At 39.8% G+C, this 19,970-nt stretch overlaps 1 protein-coding gene across 1 annotated transcript; it reads right to left on the bottom strand.

Annotated features, from left to right (window-relative positions):
• Positions 1-1,365: 1,365 nt before the first annotated feature.
• On the bottom strand, positions 1,366-15,956 carry vamp3 (vesicle-associated membrane protein 3 (cellubrevin)). Its single transcript, XM_071544497.1, has 5 exons — positions 15,830-15,956; positions 9,888-9,966; positions 5,908-6,066; positions 4,067-4,118; positions 1,366-3,618 (listed from the first exon to the last, which is right to left on the bottom strand). Coding segments are annotated over exons 1-5 (309 nt in total). The 5' UTR covers positions 15,832-15,956; the 3' UTR covers positions 1,366-3,601.
• Between the last annotated feature and the right edge of the window lie 4,014 nt (positions 15,957-19,970).

Genomic DNA, 19,970 nt, shown 5'->3' with positions numbered 1-19,970 from the left:
AGGCGTGTCTAGACCCCGTTGGTAGGGGATTCACGTGGATCTTCACGTTACGCAACAGAGAGAAAACAAGGCACTCGTTTACGTACGCAAGTACAGACGCATCGGAAAGCTCTTTGCTTTCACGCAACTACTGGATAAATGAATGGTCCGATTGGTTAAAATGTGCAGTTGTAGCATTTAGTTTTGATTAATTAATGATCTCCCAAACGGAATGTCACAATGCAATTTACATTTAGATAAAATTCCCTAAACAAACAAACAAAAAAATATTATACATTGTGTTTGATATGGAGTAATATCTACCTGACTTTGAAATGGGTAGAGTAGGGGTAGGGCAAGAACAATGATCCAACTCCAGAAACTGAAATAAAAGAGTGGAACAGTTTGAAAAGGCAATTTCCAGGCACAATAAAGGACCATAATTTGTCTGGGTGACATAATGACAATTTACAGGGTGTAACAGTACATACTGACACAGATAGTACAAGAACAATATGACCTCATACACATTTAAAAGGACAATTCAATACATATTATGGAGAGTAGACTATAGATATCACTGCACATATACTTTCAAATTTCTGTAGCTGTGTGCATACAAGCAGTGTGGCATACAGTATCACTGCAAGTGTAGACATAAATATAAAGTATGGGGAAAAAAAAGATATTACTCTGAAATAATACAAAGAATTATGCACATTTGCAGAACTGTGGCTGAAAAGTGTCATGTACTGGATGTAAAGAACTGAAATGGACATAAAATACAATGTAGGTAGTAGTGCTTGTTTGGATAAGAAGAAATACCATGTTAATAGCGACAGTGGCAAGGTTTATAGAAAGCTCTATTCAGTGGTGATGAGTCCTCATATTGTGTAGGTTTGTAGGTGCTGCTGGGTCTCAAGGGGCTCGTCAAATAGGTCGACAGCACACAGGAGGAAGCTATTGAGGCAACAGGTACTGGCAACTGGTTAAAACAGATCGCTACCCTTCTCCTGGTGGAACGTTTTTGGAACAAATAACTAGGATCAGTGTAACTGGTTCATAAAATAACTGGTTTGGTCACAACCTTTTATGAACTTTTCTTTGCCTTGGTGTCAAGCAGTTCCTTGGTGGAGGACAGCTGACAGCCAATAACCTGTTCAGCAGTCTGGGCATCACACTGGAGCTTGTCCTCGGACCAGGGAGGAGGAGGTACAGCTATATCAGACTCCAATGGAGGGAACACGGATAACTTTGATTTCTATCTACTAAAATGGACAAGGATTGGTTGTGAGACATTGGGTGTCAGAGGATTCTCTTCCCACAGCAACTGAGGAACTCATTCTGTCACAGATGAAAAAACAAACTCACAGACAAGGCTTTGTGATAAAAGTTAAATCAGTTTTATTCAAGCAAAAGGCATTTAGGGCCAGAGTAGAATTGCACTTATTTCCAATATACACTCTGAGAAGGTAGACATAGGCAAGGCTTGGCAGTTACTGGGTCTAACATTTCTGGCGTAGAGAGGAGAAGATGATGACAATTCCATACATCTGTGATAAAAGTGTGGCCCAGGACCACTGGGCCTGTGAAAGCCTTTTGAGTTGCCTTTGTAAATATTGCAGAATAAAATACCTTTTCTTTGTGGCTACAATTACATCTATATTCTATTAAAAGGCGTCACTGGAAGGGGTCCATACTTGAGTTAGTGTTAATTTAATTTCAACAATCACAGCTAGTGATCTAAGTCATCCATGGCACTTTGATGGTAAATTAACACAAAAAACTGCTAGTTGCCTTGCAAACTGCTGCAAAATGCAAAATCAAGAGTTTTGGTCGTAATAATTACAGAAAAAGTGAAAACCTGGAGGGACTAAAATCAAACCCATAGAGGCAAAGTACTCCCAAAAAGTTTTCAATAGTTTTCTTTATGAATATATATACTTTTAATAAGTTGTAAGCAACAGCAGGGTATGCAATCATCCAGTGTTGGTATGTTGAATTACACTGACTTTGCCTATTGAAATCTCTCCTCCAAACTCAAACACCCACGATGCTCAGCAGCAGTACTGCCTGTAGTAAGCACCCCCCCACACACAGATCAACACAAAAAACACAATATAGTCTCTCCTAAGATTAGCGCTACTAATACTAGTTGACACAAAGTTTTTATTAATTGGGGGAAAAAAAAGAAATTTCAACATAAATCAAATTAAAATAGCGTTAGACTTGGTGATGGAATAAGTGCCAGTGTGAAGAGACACACCAGACTATTAAAGATGAATAAGCTCATCTGACCAAAGCAAGCTGCCCTGTATTTGCGTGGACAGAGAGCATTCAGAGGCACTATTGTTGTATAAGGTTTGGGTGTATTTTGGCTGTTCTCCAATGGAGAAACTTAATTAAGGCAGCTATCTAAAGCTATATCTTCTTACCGTTTTGTGCTTGGATCTCATTCACAATCAAAGGCAAACTTGGTACAAGACAGTTTCTCTATAGCCCTTGTGAGGCTGTAAGGGAGCATAGGTAGATCTCTAAAAGCAAGCTTATACTATCTTATACTGTACAGCAAATCTGACCTCAAAGGAGGATGGCCATGGACAGTTATGATCAGGTGGTAATGATTCAATAGCCTGTCCCTGGTAAGCTTTTTCACACGAGGTGGCCAATGAAAGTCTTATTATTCAATGTAAAACCTCACGTTTTATACACAGAACGCAATCAGTATTCCACTTTGTGCATAAATAAAATAAGGCGTTGTATCCCACCATTCACAGGTCAACTGTAACCATTCACAAAATATTTCATAAGCATGTTTTTACGATTATACAGAAATTATTTAAGATTTGACAATTGAAACTGAAGAGTGAGTGTGTATATGTGTTGGAAAGGGGGATCACTTACTTGACAAGTAGGATTACTGCTACAGTGAAGACTAACAAAAACAAACAGCATATCACAAAGGCACTTGTCTTAGCCTGGCACACAAAATCAATGGCTATTTAATAAAAACATAAAAAAGAAAATACATGTTGAGGAGAGTTCACAACAGTATTCTTCACTTCTAGTCCCAAGGCCAAAGCGTGTGTGTGTGTGTAGGTGTGTGTTTATATATGCTCTGTCATACAGTCTCAGCTGATTATACCCATACTATCATACAGTAGGTAGGCTGGAACCAAGGTTGCACAATACCTCAATGTTACTAAAACATCATGGTGTCAATTAAAATCTTTACTAGGAAAGAAGTTAAATTCCACCCTGAAGAACCGGTTTACTTTCCAAGTTGACTCATCAGCCTGTTCCTGTATGAGTAGTTTTCTGTATTCTTTGGCGTGTGGCATGGCATTGTGATTCTAGTTGCATTTGTGATACTTGTTATGGTATAGTCCTGCAGGGTAAAATCGTGGTATTGTGACAACCCTTTTTAAAACAGACCCACCTGTGTACACACACACACATAGTAATCCAGGACTAGGAATGAAGACCCCTTGCAGGAGAGAAAGTTGGTGTGGAGCTCAGCAGGCAGTAACCATATGACCTCTTCCACTGAGACATTAATTACTTTGCTCCTCTCCTCTTCTTCATCATTTCCTCCACTCCTCCTCTTCCTGTTGCTACTGCTTTACGAATAATTCCAAACTGAGAATGAAGGAAGGGGTAGATTAGTATGCATATTTAGATATAAGACTTATTTGAACTGGATTAGTTTTACTGGGGGACGTCCTGTAACTGTAATTATTACCAACGGCATCTGTACTTTTAATCTAGTACCAATCTGCCATGTCCGAAATTTTGGACAGTAAAAAAACAAGGCAAATTATCTGATGTTTTCAACAATCCTCATCATGACAAAAAGTGGACGTGTAGATCATGACGTTTTACATACGGGCTATGAGCAATAATCTGAGGGAAATCAGAGATCCTTTATCCTGTAAAACGGGTCCTCTGGAATTACACACACACACTGCAAATAAAATCGACCTTACAGGATCTCCCCCAGTAAAACTAATCCACTTCAAATAGTGTTACAATCCTGAAACAAGCAAAGCCAATCTCCAAACTTCTAACCACAGGTTTTTGTACTCACTAACGATGATGACCACAATGATGATTATGACAGCTATCAGGATGGCCCACATCTGCAAGGGACAAAAGCACAGCAAATCAGTGCTACACGTGTCAATTCATAAATTCACCACAGCTGTGAATACTGTGACGGAGCCACATTACCGCTGTCTATCCTCAGCTGTAGCCGGGTGACAGCCAATCAAAACCAACATGTCAATTAAGCTTTATATATTTAACCTGTGCGTCAGTGCAATGGACCGCAAAGACGTGTCAGAACGGCAAAGACCTCAGAAATTAATAATTGCAAAGCCAGTGTGTGAGTCATATTTATTAAACACTTTCACGAGTGTCCAATGATAATTAATGCACTGGGACACAATGTAACTCTATCCATTGACTTTTTAAATAAATTTAAATTTATTTTCATTAGTTAATATTAATTTCTACAATATACCATCTGACTAAAGCAGGTGGAGTATGGTATGGGGAAAACATTAACGCTAATAATGACCCGGTATTTCATGTTTAGGAATGAGAAAACACCCTACTGTGACAGTATATGCCCCTAACGTCACGCGACCTGCCGTTAAGTTTTATGAATAAGCCCCTGTGTTGTGGAGGGGGTGGTGGGGTGAAGTGCAACAGCTCCGGGTGAGTGTATAAGTAAGCAGGGGGGTAGGACGCCTGTGGTGGCAGAGATGGCAAAAGTGAAGTTGGAAACTGACCATGTAAAAAGAAAATGTTAGTTGGAAGGATGTCAGACTCTACATCTACTGATCCTCCACCTACAACTAAGAAATGGTGCAGGAACGTCCCCACACCCTCAGCCCATCAACCGGCGATTGCCGATATATTCGCGCAGGTGTGTGTGCGGCACGCGCAGGAGGCGGGGGAGTCCCCCACTCCCCACACGCCATCTTCAACAAACAATCATGGAAGAGCTCGTTGCCAAAAAGAATACAAAATCCCCTATTTGGGATTATTTTGGTTTTAAACCAGACGAAACTGGCAAGCCGAAGGACCTAAATGAAGTAATTTGCCGTCTTTGCAAACGAGTACAGACAGGCTGAACAGGTGGAGACAACATATTATGCTATTAAATGATCAGGGTGCACAACTGCACATAGAGCTTTTGGTCTAGTTCTCAAATATGATTTATGAATTGACGTTGCTTTTCAGCACCAATCGATCGGACAGCAACCACTAAAGACGGCTTGATCGTCATTTAGTCACTCACTGCCCCGTTTTGTGAAAGACTCGTGGGATATCAGTGCAACAAGAACGTGCATAATATGGCCCAACTCCAACTGCCAGTTCCTATTCGCGCACGCTTTGAATTGCGCTTTACAGGTTAATTATTTATTTACCATTAAATTAGACCATTAAAGTAGCAAAATAAAATGACAAAAAAATCAACCGGCGATGGACTCAGCCAATCGTCGATAGTCAATATATATATATAATATAATATATAATAACATATCAATATATTCATCCTATTGCCCAACCCTAGTCCAGAATGAACATATCCCTGTCCAGACGGGATTATTATTGCATGACAATGTTGGTAAAGAAATTCAGTAATGTTGCATTGCATGTCAGTGATGTTGATAAATGATCCAGACCGCATAGCCTATAAGTATTACTTCTAAGTCTAACTTTAAGGAACTACTGTGCGTCTAGCTGGACTTGGTGGTACCAAACCTGATGCGGTCTGTGCCAGTGTATCGACATTCGGTACCCAGCTCTTGGTATAGGTCGGTTCAGTTATAGGTCAGTTCAGTTAGACATATTTTCATTTACAATGGGGAAAAGTGTGTTTTGTGGGCCATATTGTTGTTGTTGCATATGTTTAGGCACCTTGCAGTTCTTCCACCAGTACTTCCTCTTGAGCTTGGCGGCGCTGGTCTCGAACTGGGATGCTCCAGCCTGCAGTGCGTCTGCTCTGTCATCCAGCTCAGACAGCTTCTGGTCACGCTCCAGCACTTTGTCCACATTGACACGCATAATGTCCACCACCTACACACACACAAATACAACGGACCATGTGTCATAGAGCTGCCTGGATTAATGTCATCACTTTACTTACTTTTCTGTCCCTTGGTGTAAAGCATCCAAACGTTGGGCAATCCTGACTAGAACTCAAACAGTATAGATAAAACCCTCCCTGAATTAGTTTTGTTTCATCTTAGCCAGGGTCTGATATTAAAGACCCCATGAAGTGGCATGGAGAGCATGATGTGCTTCCGTGTATTGACGTATTTCCAAATGAAACAAAAGTTATTGCGGGAAATGTCAACAGGAGGGACTTGAATGGGCTTTGAATATCAAGGAAGTGGCTGTGTCAACATCAAACCCGCTCAGATCAAACACGGACAGCAGTCTACATTCAGTTGTGGAGGAATATTCTTGGCCTCCATCGCCCCCCATCTGGGAAAAGAGATTTAGGTTAAGTGCAGCCAAAGACATACCTTCCTCCCATGTTGCTAGCTGAACTTAGCTTGCATGCTAGAAAAATATAGCGGGGGGTGGGGAGAATAATTCCAACGTATCAAACTGTAATTGGATGAAATTTTTGTATACGCCCCTGAGTGCAGGATGAGTCATCAACAGAAATGCTGCTTGCTGGAAAGAGATGGTCAGTTAATTTTGATATATTTTTCATTTTTTTGGCCTGATAGGCGAATAGGTGAACATTAAGTCCAGCAACATTGGCAAAAAGGTAAAAAAATATATATTTTTCATTACATGGGGCGTTTAAGCTATTCTCCTAGAATTAATAGAGAACAGAGAAAAATAGATTGGCAATGCATCAATACAAACACAGCATGAGGACAACAATGCTGTAGGTCTGAAACAACCTCAATGATGTTACATAAAGCCCTCAGCGAAGGAAGACAACACCTTGCTAAGCAGAATCACACAATGAGACACACACCTCAGTTTAATAACAACCGAGTTTGCCCAGAGACAGACAGACAGACAGACAGACACACACTCTTACAGGGTACACATAACCCATATGTTCCACTGATCCACAAACCCGGCTATTGCCCCTCCTCTCAGACAGAACAGCAGGGCGGGGACGAGGAGTGTGTGGGTCCATGTGGGTGTTACATAACCATAGAGATGGTGATTACATAAGCACCTGGCAGCCAATCAGAAGCTTTGTGTGACACGCTGAGGTTAAAGTTCTGTGTAGGAGGCGCTAACCTCAACTGAGAAAGAGAGAGGGAGAACAGCGGATGGGATTGAGAAAGAGGCCAGAGGAAGAGTGAAAAGTTGGCAGACATTTTTTTCTGACATTACGTTTTTTGTTGAATAGTCTCACAGTAAAGGAGAAGAACACACTGAGTTTCTGTGAATGTACTCTGGCATGTAAACTGATACCTGGCGGTAGAGAACTAGCTAGCTGCTACTGATTAAAGATTGTGGTGCTTCATGACACTGCCAGGGATTATGTAAGTCTCCGCTAGAGACAGACATCAAGCCACGGGGCAAGGCTGTCACACAGAGTGGATGAGGGAGAGAGGAAAGAGAGGCATAAGAGTGGAGTTCAATGATAGGCAGAAAGGGGGTTAGGTGAAAGAATGAGGAACGTTGGGAAAGGTGGTTAACGGTGTGTCTTGAAGTTGCTCTTTCTAAAGAATGTGTGTCTGAACCGACATTTATATGTGTAATCAATATAGGCTATATCTCCACATGTATCCATATTAGTCCTGGCAACTATACAGACTCATGGACAGAGCACATCCTGCTTATAACAGTAACATTGCTGACAGGCCTCTGCCAGTGATTATATAAAAGCCAGAAAGAGACTGCGTAGGCTTAACAAGGGACTGGCAGAGGGAGGTAAAGGGAAAATTTTGGTCTGGCTCTGATTTGGGTTTCATTCTTTCCATTCCAATTCCTTCTCTACCCAACTACCTGTTCCTGATCTGAAGCTAGTGGGCACTGAACTGCTAGTTTGTAGGTAGTCTGGGGAAAATAAGGACCAAGGTCTGGGTCACAGGGTAGTATGAGCTGGCCGATAAAACGATCTTGATAATTATTACGATACAATTTGTCACAATAATGATGATAAACTTCTATAATTTATGGCACCTGTTTTTCTCAACCTACACAGAAACGTGCAATACAAACAGCTAATCACGCAACAAAAATAGGCTTGGGGCACAGACACACTACACAACCAGCCAATCACTTATAATAATAGGCTTTGGGGCGTAGACAAGCATAACACCAACAGCCAATCAGACAGCAAAAATAAGCTTGCATGTTGCTGAGGTACACATCCACTCTCAACAACATGACAGAGTGGCCATGCTTGTTGAGTTACCGGAGAAGATAGCCTAATACAATAAATGGTGATAAGTGAATCTAAATTAGCAAGACATAAAATGAGCAGGCTGGAGAAGGAAAGCAACAATGACAGCGACCAAGAAGGAGTAGCCTCTAAAGGCAAGAAAGGTCAGAGAACCTCTATCATATGGAAAGGGTTTGGCTATCTCAAGTCTGAAAACCACAGAGCTACATTCTATGCAAAAAATGTTGACGGCCTGCATTAATCATGACTGGAAACACCGCCACCTTCCTCCATTCGTAAGGTACCATCCCACAGAGCACACAGACAGTATGAGTTTGCATTATCTTGCTAGCCTCAGTTGTCCCTTGAACACTAGCCAACCTGTTGGTGGTCCTTGTCAGTACCCGATCCGTACCGAGCGGGTCCGCCATCTTGGACAGCTAGGTACAGCAACACCACTTGGACAAACTTGATACTGCATGTTTTATACACTGCCCAATCCGTTCCATGCATGCGGGGTATGTCTGATACTGAGTTCTACACAGCCCTCCGGCATAAATTAGGTAGTGATACGAAGTGAGCTATATTCCTTTTATTTCTGTATTGATCACCACGTAATTTTAGTAAAACATCTTTTCACAATCAATGTTAATAAAACAAGAGCAGTCATGCAACTTATCTGTACTTTTATGTTGGCTAATATTGGCCACGTCACAAAAAAAAAAAAAGCATAAGTGGTAATGCATAGACGACGCGAAGCAGTTTCAGATAGTCAATAACAAGCATTAAATATCTTTAAACAGACACTCACTGTGAACTGCCAGTTGTTTCCGGTTACGTAAACTCGCTGGCGGCCGTCAAGTGTTCAACCACCATAAAATGTTCACACATGCGTGGTACAAATTGGGCAGGAATAAGCACGCGCATGTGCAGAACGGATCAGGCAGCACGTCCTGTTAAATATAAAACCATAAAAAATGCAGTATCAAGTTTGTCCAAGTGGTGTTGCCGTACCTAGCTGTCCAAGATGGCGGACCCGCTCGCGCGTTGTTGTTGTTGTTGTCGCCCCTGTTTGTTTGTCTGTCAGAAGGATATCTCAAAAACTTAAGAACAGATTTCCATTTAGATTTGGTGGACAGATGGGCCTTGGGCCAACCAACAGTTGAATAGTTTTTGATGGTGATCTGGATCTGGGAGTTCCATCATTTGATGATTATGTTTTTTTGTTGTTTTTTTCATAACTTTTTAAACTAACGTATATATATATATACGTTATATATATGGGCAACCTAGTTGCCTTGTTGAAATGAATGTTGAAGTAATTAACTTTCTGGTTTCTTTGTGGTTTAGTCCTAAGCAGAATTCTCTTCAAACTTTAAATGGAGCATTATTAAATGTATATTGTGATTATTATCAATCGATCAATATGGAAAAATACATTGTGATAATATTTTTGGCCATATCGCCCAGCCCTAGGTTAGAACAACATTACCTGGACTTTAGGGGTCAGTAATCAAGGTTAAAGGCACCGTACCTCATCCACCTGGGCCTGGGTCTGCTGCAAGCGGCGGTTTCCCGGCGCCATGCCAGAACCTTCTGGACCGACGGTAGACCTGGTAGAATGATGAGATAAGATATTAGCCTCATGTCAAATGTCTTTGAAATTTACTTTACATCTCAAGTAACTTAATCTCCCATCAAAAACTATTATTAATACACATATGATCAATAGACAACAGTTGCAAAAATAAATAAATAAATAAAAGATTCACATCATCAACTTGCAGGGATCCACTGCACTTCCTGTAATTGTACTAACCTCACAATGTATTTGTATAGCTGGAAGCCTAGACTATTAAAAAGTGCAAGCAAACAGTCTAACAGCAGTTGCACACATCCATTTTTATTGCACTGTAGTCTAACCAAAGTTATGGTGAAACACTTTAATATAATAGGCCGTGATTTATTGTCATAAAACAGATAGTTCTGGTCCTCAGTTTTGATTGCCCGAGTCACATTCAAGGCCATTGTAAAATAACAGATGAATGCACACAGAGCTATTGACAGAGCTTTTTTCCATAAATTTCTGGAAAAAAGAAAAATTAGCCCAACAACTTTCACAGTTTTTTTCTGATGTACAACTTGATTTATACTCCAGGGATTCAGGGCAGCAACAATTAGTCCAGACCTAAATTATACAATTATGATATAAATAAATATAATCACATGCATTTATGTTTAATTGCCTGTAGGCTACAGGTACACATTTTATTAATTATTAATTCAAAAGCCAATGTTACAACAACAACAATCAAAATAATCAGGATTAGTCTAGAAGCAGTAGCTTCTGTAAGCCTACATCCACCTTCAATGGTCTTTTTTTTTTTTTTATTAAGTCTGCCGTTTTGCTTGCTATATTTTCAAATTACTGATTATTATGTTATGTACTTTGATTCGGTTTTCAATATTTGGTGTGGTGTGAGTCTAGGATCAACATCATGGTATGCTACATTCTGACTATGTAAAGAAACAGCAGAGGAATACTCCTACCTTTCTCAATATAGGCCTATGTTTTTGTGCATTCTTGTGTTTGCCATGATGCATACCTGATGTTATATCTAATGGCTGAATTATGATTCCAAATCAAAAGAACACAAGAACAGAGGATTCACAATGCAACATAGTGCAACAGTCTATAGTCCAGAGCTGAGTGAAACAGATGGGAAAATGAACAGTTGTGAGTCTTGCATGCAACTTTAAGCTCACAGCCAAACTCAAACTGTAAGGATGCTTCTCTGTGCTTGTGTTCTTCTTACATTCCTTCTCTCCATGACAACTTGGGAAGATTGTTCTTCATAAGGACAGTATCAACTTGGCATTGTTAGACTAAATTTGCACCCCAATAGCCCTGTTTGCTACAGTGGTTTGTTGCTGCCACCTTCGGGCTAGAGAAAGCATTGCCCTAAGAAAGAAAATGGATAGCGTAGTTGAAATTGGGAGGGTGAGTTGAAGTTGGTTAGGCCAAATGTAGGGATTAGACAAGTGTGTGACTCAGTATAGGCTAAGTGATTAGTGTCATGGCTTCCAGTATATACCTAGTGCTACTGACTCAGCTCACATAGAAACTAGTCAAGAGAACTGGACAAAGATAGATGGACTAGATGGACAAAGATCCCTCCTTTTCCTCTACAGGTACATGCAAAAATGCTTTTGCACACAGCAAGCAGGCACACCCATGCATACTCACTCAAATGCAAACACACACACAAATTCCACACACTATGTTCAAAACCTTTCAGGTCATCTTTCCCTGCAACACAGGAGGTAGGTGGCGAGCTATCATCCAAATGGAAAAGCAAGTGTAGGGCAAGCTACTTTATTATGCCTTTTTGGTAAACATCTGCTATAGAAAAAATGGAACAAAAGCAAGGGCTAAATGACCAAAAAACCAGAGAGTGGTGAAAATGTAATGATACAGCAGAGCTTAGGGATCTGACTAGGGCCACATCCACACTATACGTTTTAAAACGAAAACGTATTAATGTGGATGTGGCCCTAGTCATCAGTAGAGTGTTAAGAGATCCCTAAGCTCTGCTGTATCATTACATTTCAAAACAGCGTTTTAAAACGAAAACGCTCACCGTCCACACAAGCGTTTCAGAAATAATCTCCGTCCATACTAACACGCCTGAAAACGCATATCACATGACCATTCACGTACACTGGGCATGCGCGTGCCGGTGTAAACAGGAAGCAGATTGTCTACTCTGCGGTTGGTTGCTTAGTTGCAGAAAATACTACGGAGGAAGAACAGCAATGGCGAAAAGTACGACCAGATTTCTTTGCTTGGACCAACGATGAGGTGGAACTGTTACTGAAAGTAACACATGAGTATAAGGCGGTCAAGGCGGTGGAATTAACCACTGGTAGTCAAGGCTGATGTCATTTGTTTTCTTCCGGAAAAGGGTCACGTGATAGGGGCGTGACGAATCAGGGAAGGACACATCGTGACTGATAAGACCAGGAAGCGAACATGGGTGCCTGCGTCATCGTTTTCAAAAGTCTCCGTTTCCGCCCATCCAGACTAAAACGCAATCCCAGAGTTTTCGAACTAAAACGGGGTCAGCAGCGTTTTCAAAAGTCTCTGTTTTAGGGGTCCGAAAATGCCAGAGTAGCATGGACGCTAGGCGTAAACGTAGCAAAAGTTATGCGTTTTAAAACGAAAACGTATTAGTGTGGATGTGGCCTAGATCTGCCCCGTGTCACCTTTCATCTCGCATGAGGCTGCCAACCACACTGTCCCCTAAGCCACAGCTAAAGTGACCTGACCAGTACTCAGTATGCACACACTGTTAAACAGTCAAAATCACTGTCTCTCTCATCATGGTAGAGCTGGAGGGCACCTCTTTGATCCAAATTGGACCAATTAAAAGAAAATGATATAACATGCTCACATGTTAGAAGTGTATTTCTTTCAGAACAATACTAGTCAGTTGATAGTGGCGGGGGAGGATGCAGAACGCTGCAGTCTCAAAGGACACACTTCCTTCTATTCTCTCCAGCTAAATTTCCTCTTTCTTTCCAAAGCCCAAATGAAGTTACAAACACAATTGTTGCATTACTATTTAAGCTAAATAGGGATTTAACAGAGAAACTAGCTATTGACCATGGACCAGATAACATACAATCAGATACAGGAGCAGACTATGATAGTTTAGCTCTGTATCAAAATTTATGACGAGTCCTGTTATACACTGCAGTATAGCAAGGGCTGAAAACAAACTCATTTGTCCAACAAACACAGTGGCTGGTTCATCCCGAAACTTGGCAGTCCCTTGCCAAACTGCAAGTTGGCTAGGAGAGTATATAAACATCACAGAGAGAGCCTAAATTTACCAGAATTTGGCTGGCGGCTGCTGCTAATTTCCCACCTAACTATAGCCTAAATCTATGAATGAGACAATATAGCTCACTTAAAGTCCTAGTCTGTGTCAGTTAATGTTGAATCCTACACAACTTGTCTGTGTTTAAAGTACAAAAACAGGAGCACATCTCAGTCAACTAGATGGAATCTGCACTGATGTACACTGATGTAATCCTAACCTCCTTTTTTTCCTGAAGAATACAATCCATGACGTAAATCCTGCCAACAGGCAGATACTGACAACACCCAAACCAAAGTGAGAGTACATGTGACTTGGAATGCTTGCAAAATGGCTTGAAGCCTTCTTACTGTCCAGTTTGTACACTTTTATTCTTTACTGAACAATTTATCCCACATAAGCATAAGCTATGGTGCCAATAGTAGAACAAATCCCCATTTATCACATGAACACCAGTGTCTCTCACTACACTGAACACTAAAAACAAGCAGCAACCTATGGTGAGCTTTGGAAGACCACTAGTCCTATGTTAAAGGCCAAAATAAAAACAATTAATGTTATTCATAAGTTCTTAGAGAGTTAAGTCAATATTTGTGAACATGAACAAATCTCTCTTGAAGTTACAAACCCTAACCCAAAAGAGGGCTTTCAGGTGATATAACATGCCCTCTGGCCGCCATATTGGAGACCCACAGCTCTTGACCAATAACAGCTGAGAGTAGCCAATTGCACTTATAAACTTACGACTCATTTGTCTCAGCATGTGCCATTTTTTGCCAGGGACTTTTCTCACTTGGGTCAATTGACTAGTCAGTTAGAGTTAGTCAGAGTTGTGTGAAGCGGAAATGGTAGCAACTACGCCTAATTGGAATTACAAGTATGAAGTAAAAGGCTGGTTCATCTGTTGTGGAAGCAAACATTTCCTGAGGATGAAAATGATAAATCAATTCCTAGAATGTTTTCTATCTTTTGTTGACAATCTCCAACGAAAGCAAATCCAGCCAATTGATTTTTAAATGTACTAACAATTACTGTAAACACACTCTGGATGCCCACGACAAGAGCCGACAAAGCAGGTGTAGCTGATATACCAACATTAATTTCCACTTAAGTAGGCCAATTTGGAAAAAGTGGTTATTTTCACTTTTGCCTTCTGAGCCAGTGAAAAAATACTAGGGGCAAGTAGAACTTTGACCTACTGGCCCAGCCAGGCAAGTGGAAAATATTCTTAGTGTTGAGCCCTGCTCATACATCTGGCCAATTGTGTGTTCAGATGTCATCTTTTTTGTTAGCATGGTCACTATAGAAATCTGGTCAACTGTTGTTAACATTCACTTTTAACTATAATATCACTGTATGGATACACACCTGCAACTTGTATCTTTTTCAGATGTCTCTCATTTTGTAGCCTGATTGTTAAATATTTTGCTATTGTTTCACATGGCCAATTCGCCAATGGACTTCCAAGACTTTCAACTGCAAAGGCCCTATATTTAAATTATGATGTCATCAAGTAACATAACTTTGAGTTTCTCAATCTAAAATGAATTGACTTTGTGGAAACATAGAATGTTTTAGCATTCACAATCAAATGAGCTTTAATTGACTACAATTCCAACAACTATGAACCAGTCCATCTCACTGTGAATATAGCAGCTCCAGGACTTATCTCTTGGTGACATCAGGAAAGTCTCTTGTCTCCAGCTGTAGAAAAATTATTCACGTTCACAGATGTAAAGTGAACGGTCCAAAGTCACCGGATTTACATGAGTAATTGTATTAGAGAAGAAATTTTCCCTATAATGATTTTTTCTTGAACAACAGTCTTGATGAATGGGTCCTAACGGCATTATGTTTGCTGCATGTCATAAAATACGAATCTTAAGTTACAGTTTATAATGATAGAAGAAGATGGCTAGATAATGATTTTGAAAATGATCTATTACTTCCCACTCTGGAACCACTTGTTGATTGAAATCCTGATTTGTTTTTCTTCTTCAGCTGTTGACAACCCACAGCTAGCTATCATTTCCTGTTTTATACAGACATGTTACCGTTACCTGTACTTTACTACAAATGCAAGGATACTTACAGTTATTACAATGGCTTTACATTGCCTGGTATTTTAACCACAATCCAGGACTGAATAACGTAGCGCTAACATAAACCCCCAGCTGGAGGAATATTTGGCCTGTTGTTGGGCTAGCTAGCTTCTGAGCAACAACGGCTCCTAGCATTAGGATTGTTGTCCAACTTAGTCGTGTTTTGGCAGCTGTAAACGAGCCTGTCACGTCTGTTCTGTTTTCGCTAATTAGTTAGCGTTAGCAGTAAAATGTTCACTTGGCTAGCGTTACGTGAAGTTACCAAAACTGAAAAGCTCGAAAGCTAATGCATTAGCTAACCTAGCCGCTTTACGTTAACTTTGTTAACTGTGCTACCACTTGTTGCATGCTAGCAAAGTTTTGGGCGTTGTTTGCTTTTTCTGTAATACAATTTAACCAAACTACTTGAAGGACAAGGCATAAAGAAGTTTATCGGATTACCTAGCTACATATGATTTTAATAACTTTTGGTAAATGAATGATGGACTTACATAGTTAATTGAAATGTCCTAAAGCGATGTCCACCGCTGTTTCTGGTTTGTAGGCTAGGCTAATGGTGTCAAGCCGTTCCTGCCGTTGGGTATTACGCTAACTTCCCGTGCTGTCGGGAATTAAGATATGATCGCACGGGAACCGTAACATAAAAGGACGACCCGACAAAATACAGCTAGGAAAGTGGGCTATGATACTCGATTTGGCGATATGACGTAAGTGTATGGAATAACTTTTAGCAAATAACTACATTATGTACAATATCAATTATATGGTCAATGAGCGTTTCTCATCTTTATTCTGTTGCTGTGGCACAGAGTCCTTGATTTCTAAAATAAAACAACATCTATTAAAAACTGCTTCTATTACATGGTCCATTTTATTATTATTTTCGACTGAGAGCGCCTGAAGTCGTATGATTTGAAAAATCTACAGTAGGAGCTTATGAGGAGCACCTGAAGGCAGCATTAAAGAAACAGTAGCATGTGCAGCCTGTCGAACTACAAAACAACAGACTTTCTGACAAAAAGGGGAACTCATAATTGAAAATATGTCACAACGTTAAATTATCCATTTAAATATATGAGTTATGGTCTTGTTTGTGTATTTTCACCCCTCACCATTCATTGCCTCAACCTTTTCCATATCCAGGACCCCTAAATTAGTACACGTTAGGGCCACGGACCCCCATTTCATGAGATTTTGTCTCTTGAACCCAAATCTGAGAATATTTTTATTGTTAGATATGATTTTGTCCAGAATTCAATGACTGTTTGTATTGTAGGCAGAGAGATAACAGTGAAAATATGACCAAAATATTCATTCTTCTACATTCTCTAATTGTGTTAACTTCTTGTAAATAAAATAATTCATCTCTGGGGTTCTGGAACCCCCTCAAGGACCCCTGGTGGTCCCCGGACCCCACGTTGAGAACCACTGATCTAAGCTATGGGTCAAAAAAAAGGCAAAGCCCGTGATCAGCATGTGACATGGGAACAAAAAACATTAAAATGTATATTTAACAGTTACGAATATTAACTCGGGACGTGTTGTACCAAATTAACTGACAAAATCCTAGTAGGCTAGCAAGAAATGTAACTATATTTAACTGGAAAAAAAAGTATGAAAAGTGGTTCAGTAAGTTTGTGTGTGTGTGTGTGTGTGTGTGTGTGTGTGTGTGTGTGTGTGTGTGTGTGTGTGGAAAGTCCTGTTTATGAGTTAACTTGTAGAGTAAATAGCATCTACATGGAGGACAATGATATTCTTTGTCTGTGAGCACATGCAGAGTCAACACACTCAAAAACACAGCGCTCGCGACACTTGAAAGCAATGGTGATTTTACTGGGATGCAGGCTGTGCTATTTCCCCCTACCAATCAGTGAGTTGTTTCACCAGGAAAATCGCTGCATGTCATTACTTCATATGAATTAATAAAAAGTTATTAAAAATTACGATTATCTTTTGGATAATGTGGTTAACTTTACTAATCCTAATATCCCCGTTTCAACCAGTAGTTTGTTCGGATGATGGACTCAAATACATGTGCAACAGTACCCTATAATAATACAGATTTACGTAATAGCTTTGTAGGCTTGAAAGTCCATGCACTCAGCAGTTACTAAGTGATAGGCACACAGGTACAAATCAAAGTAAGAGGAAACGATCCTGTCAGTTCTCAGTTTAGTTCAGAATCAAAGCCTTTTGAGGGCAGCCAGCGAAGAAACATGCTTTTTATGCCATTTAAAAAAAATGAAACAAACTGAGCAAACATGGATACAATATGCTTTTATTGAAATGTTTATAAAAAGGTCTACTCACTTCAGAGATACTGTTAGTCTGGACTTAACATGTGTAGCCTACATAAGCATCATGAAAGGTCTAATATATTATTAATGCTAGTTTTAAAATAATAGAAAATTAACAAAATAGTAATGTACTTATCAAAATCTTGACAAAATGAAAAATATCATTTTGTATATATGTGGATATGGGCCTGTATTGAAGCACAAAAGTGTCGACAAAATATTCACAATTGTATTTTAGACTAAAAGAATGAAGACCTACTTTTTCTATTTCCACCTTAATGGTTAATTAAGTATTATACCTAAAATACAACAGTAGTGACTGGAAGTAACAAATGAACTATGTTGCTTAGGCTATATCATCAGGCATCTTAAGAATCCACTGAACAGAAAGGAAAAGGCATGATATTCGGTTCATTCTTACATCAAATCACCCTTACAATTTTATAATTCCTGCATTCAGAGGTTGCATACTTCATCACCAGTGATTAAGAGATGATTATGAAAGGCAGAGTTTGCATGAGTTATCAAAACAAATAATTAATGTTAACATCATATTGTTCATGATCAGATTATCTAATTTCCCCAAAAGCATTTTAGCACCAATGTCTCTGTTTTCCACAGATAGTTAAACAAAGTTAAGTTTGGTGCTAGGATGCTTTTGGGAAAGCTTCCCTCAACCCAACATCAGCGTTGTCCTCTTGTTCTCTGACTCTTGGCTACATCCCAGATCCTTCATCCACTGCAGCTTCACTTCCAGGGCGCTGCTACAGCAAGACAAAGGTGTTTTTAGGCAGGTGGGTGTGTTGCACTGGCTTTAAACATAAACTTCATGCATACAAAAATAATTGTATTTCCAAACCATGTTTGTCACAACTTACTGAGTTCACTACTTGCTCAGCACCTCCAGTATACTGCAGGTTTGAACTCTCCTCCTGTAAATGAGTTGTTATATTCAATCATTATTTAATCTAAACTAAGTGCATAATACACCACAATATAGGCTCTGATTTCAAATAGTATCTGTGTACTATGTTTTTCAGTGGAGGTCTCCACTGATGAGAAAATGGTTTATTCTTGGACTTAATCTAGAACAAAGGAACAACATATACTTAAATGTCCTATAGTATGACTGAAATCCTAGTTGATCACATTCCACATCTCTGCTGGCTTTCATGCTAGTCATCTGATATTTGCAGCAGGTGCACTAAGTAACAAAGTCAATGTTAATGGCCTGGCTTCACTTTGTCTTCAGATTGCAAGCCTGGTATGTCAGAGCACAGTGATGGTAAACGCCTCAGTGACTTGCTCGATTAGGTTACACTTTATCCCTGTCGAACACAGGAGCGCTTCTCAACGCTAAGTCCATGCAATGACACAGATTTTCTGGAAGTGGTCTTTATTCATGTTGTTTAGTTTCACTTGGATGAAATCTCTCTCTGTGCCCAAAAAGAGCCACGGCCAATTTTAAATAGAATCCTCCTGTTGACATTGTCTGTGATTACTGACATTTACTTTTGTTTTGAAAAATGAGAATTTACACAAAAGATTTTCAGTATGAGCAATTCCTAAAAGAATCAAAATTCTTATTTGAGCTCTATGCATCGCTGGTGTCGGATGAAAACCTTGCATCTCCAAAATGTCAACTTTTTAAGAACTAATAAAAAACAGCCTGGTTTTTAGCATTTTTGCAAATTTGCATTTTTGTAGAATTTCCTCATTCTATAGAGGAACTTGCGATCCTTCAGTTGAAATTAAAACATGAAAATAACCAAAAATTGAGTTATATTTTTCAGTGTTTAGTAAATATCCTGACTTAGAATGAGTTTAAAGGGACTACAAAACCAGAAAATAATTAATATATTATTGCTATGTCTTGGGCTGTGAAGTCTACATTTACCAACATAATTAAGTTTCTCCCAAACCTAAAGACAAGAGAGCCAAGACTCTCTGATGGTCACAACAGGAAACCAATCTTGAAGCTCCTTCGCTGATGCGGATTGGGAATTTGCGGATGCTGAAAACACTCGGAGTGGTTTTTACCCATGCATGCATTTCTGCTTTAGGTGATCCTTTATTGGCACTGAATGTGAAGTACGGTACAAATAATGTCAGGTCAAATCACAACAGAACTCACATTGCCTGCGTCAGCTTCCATCAACTCCTCTGTCTCGTTGATCTCTGTACTGCAGCCTTCAGGAAAACACTCTGATGCGCGCTTCTCTCTCATTGGCCGAAGGAAGTCAGCCGCTGTTGATTTTCTCAGCAGCGCTATTTAACAAACAGATAACACAAATGCATTATTTTACCAGATGGCAGCTGATGCGTTGAGTTTTGT

Source organism: Centroberyx affinis, unplaced genomic scaffold (genome assembly GCF_046629955.1).
Source record: "Centroberyx affinis isolate AG114_WGS23_722 - 3 ecotype Tasmania unplaced genomic scaffold, CSIRO-AGI_Caff_v1 ptg004593l_1, whole genome shotgun sequence".
NCBI lineage: Eukaryota > Metazoa > Chordata > Actinopteri > Beryciformes > Berycidae > Centroberyx > Centroberyx affinis.
Note: the sequence above shows the minus strand (reverse complement) of the source record. Positions and strands in the feature narration are given on the sequence as shown.

What these genes read in the sequence shown, in the direction of transcription:
- vamp3 (XM_071544497.1), bottom strand. An exon ending in CCCAGGCCCAGGTGGATGAG is followed by an intron (nt 6,067 to 9,887) that starts GTACGGTGCCTT and finishes GTGTGTGTGTAG; the next exon opens with GTGGTGGACATTATGCGTGT. An exon ending in ACTGGTGGAAGAACTGCAAG is followed by an intron (nt 4,119 to 5,907) that starts GTGCCTAAACAT and finishes TGTCCCTTGCAG; the next exon opens with ATGTGGGCCATCCTGATAGC.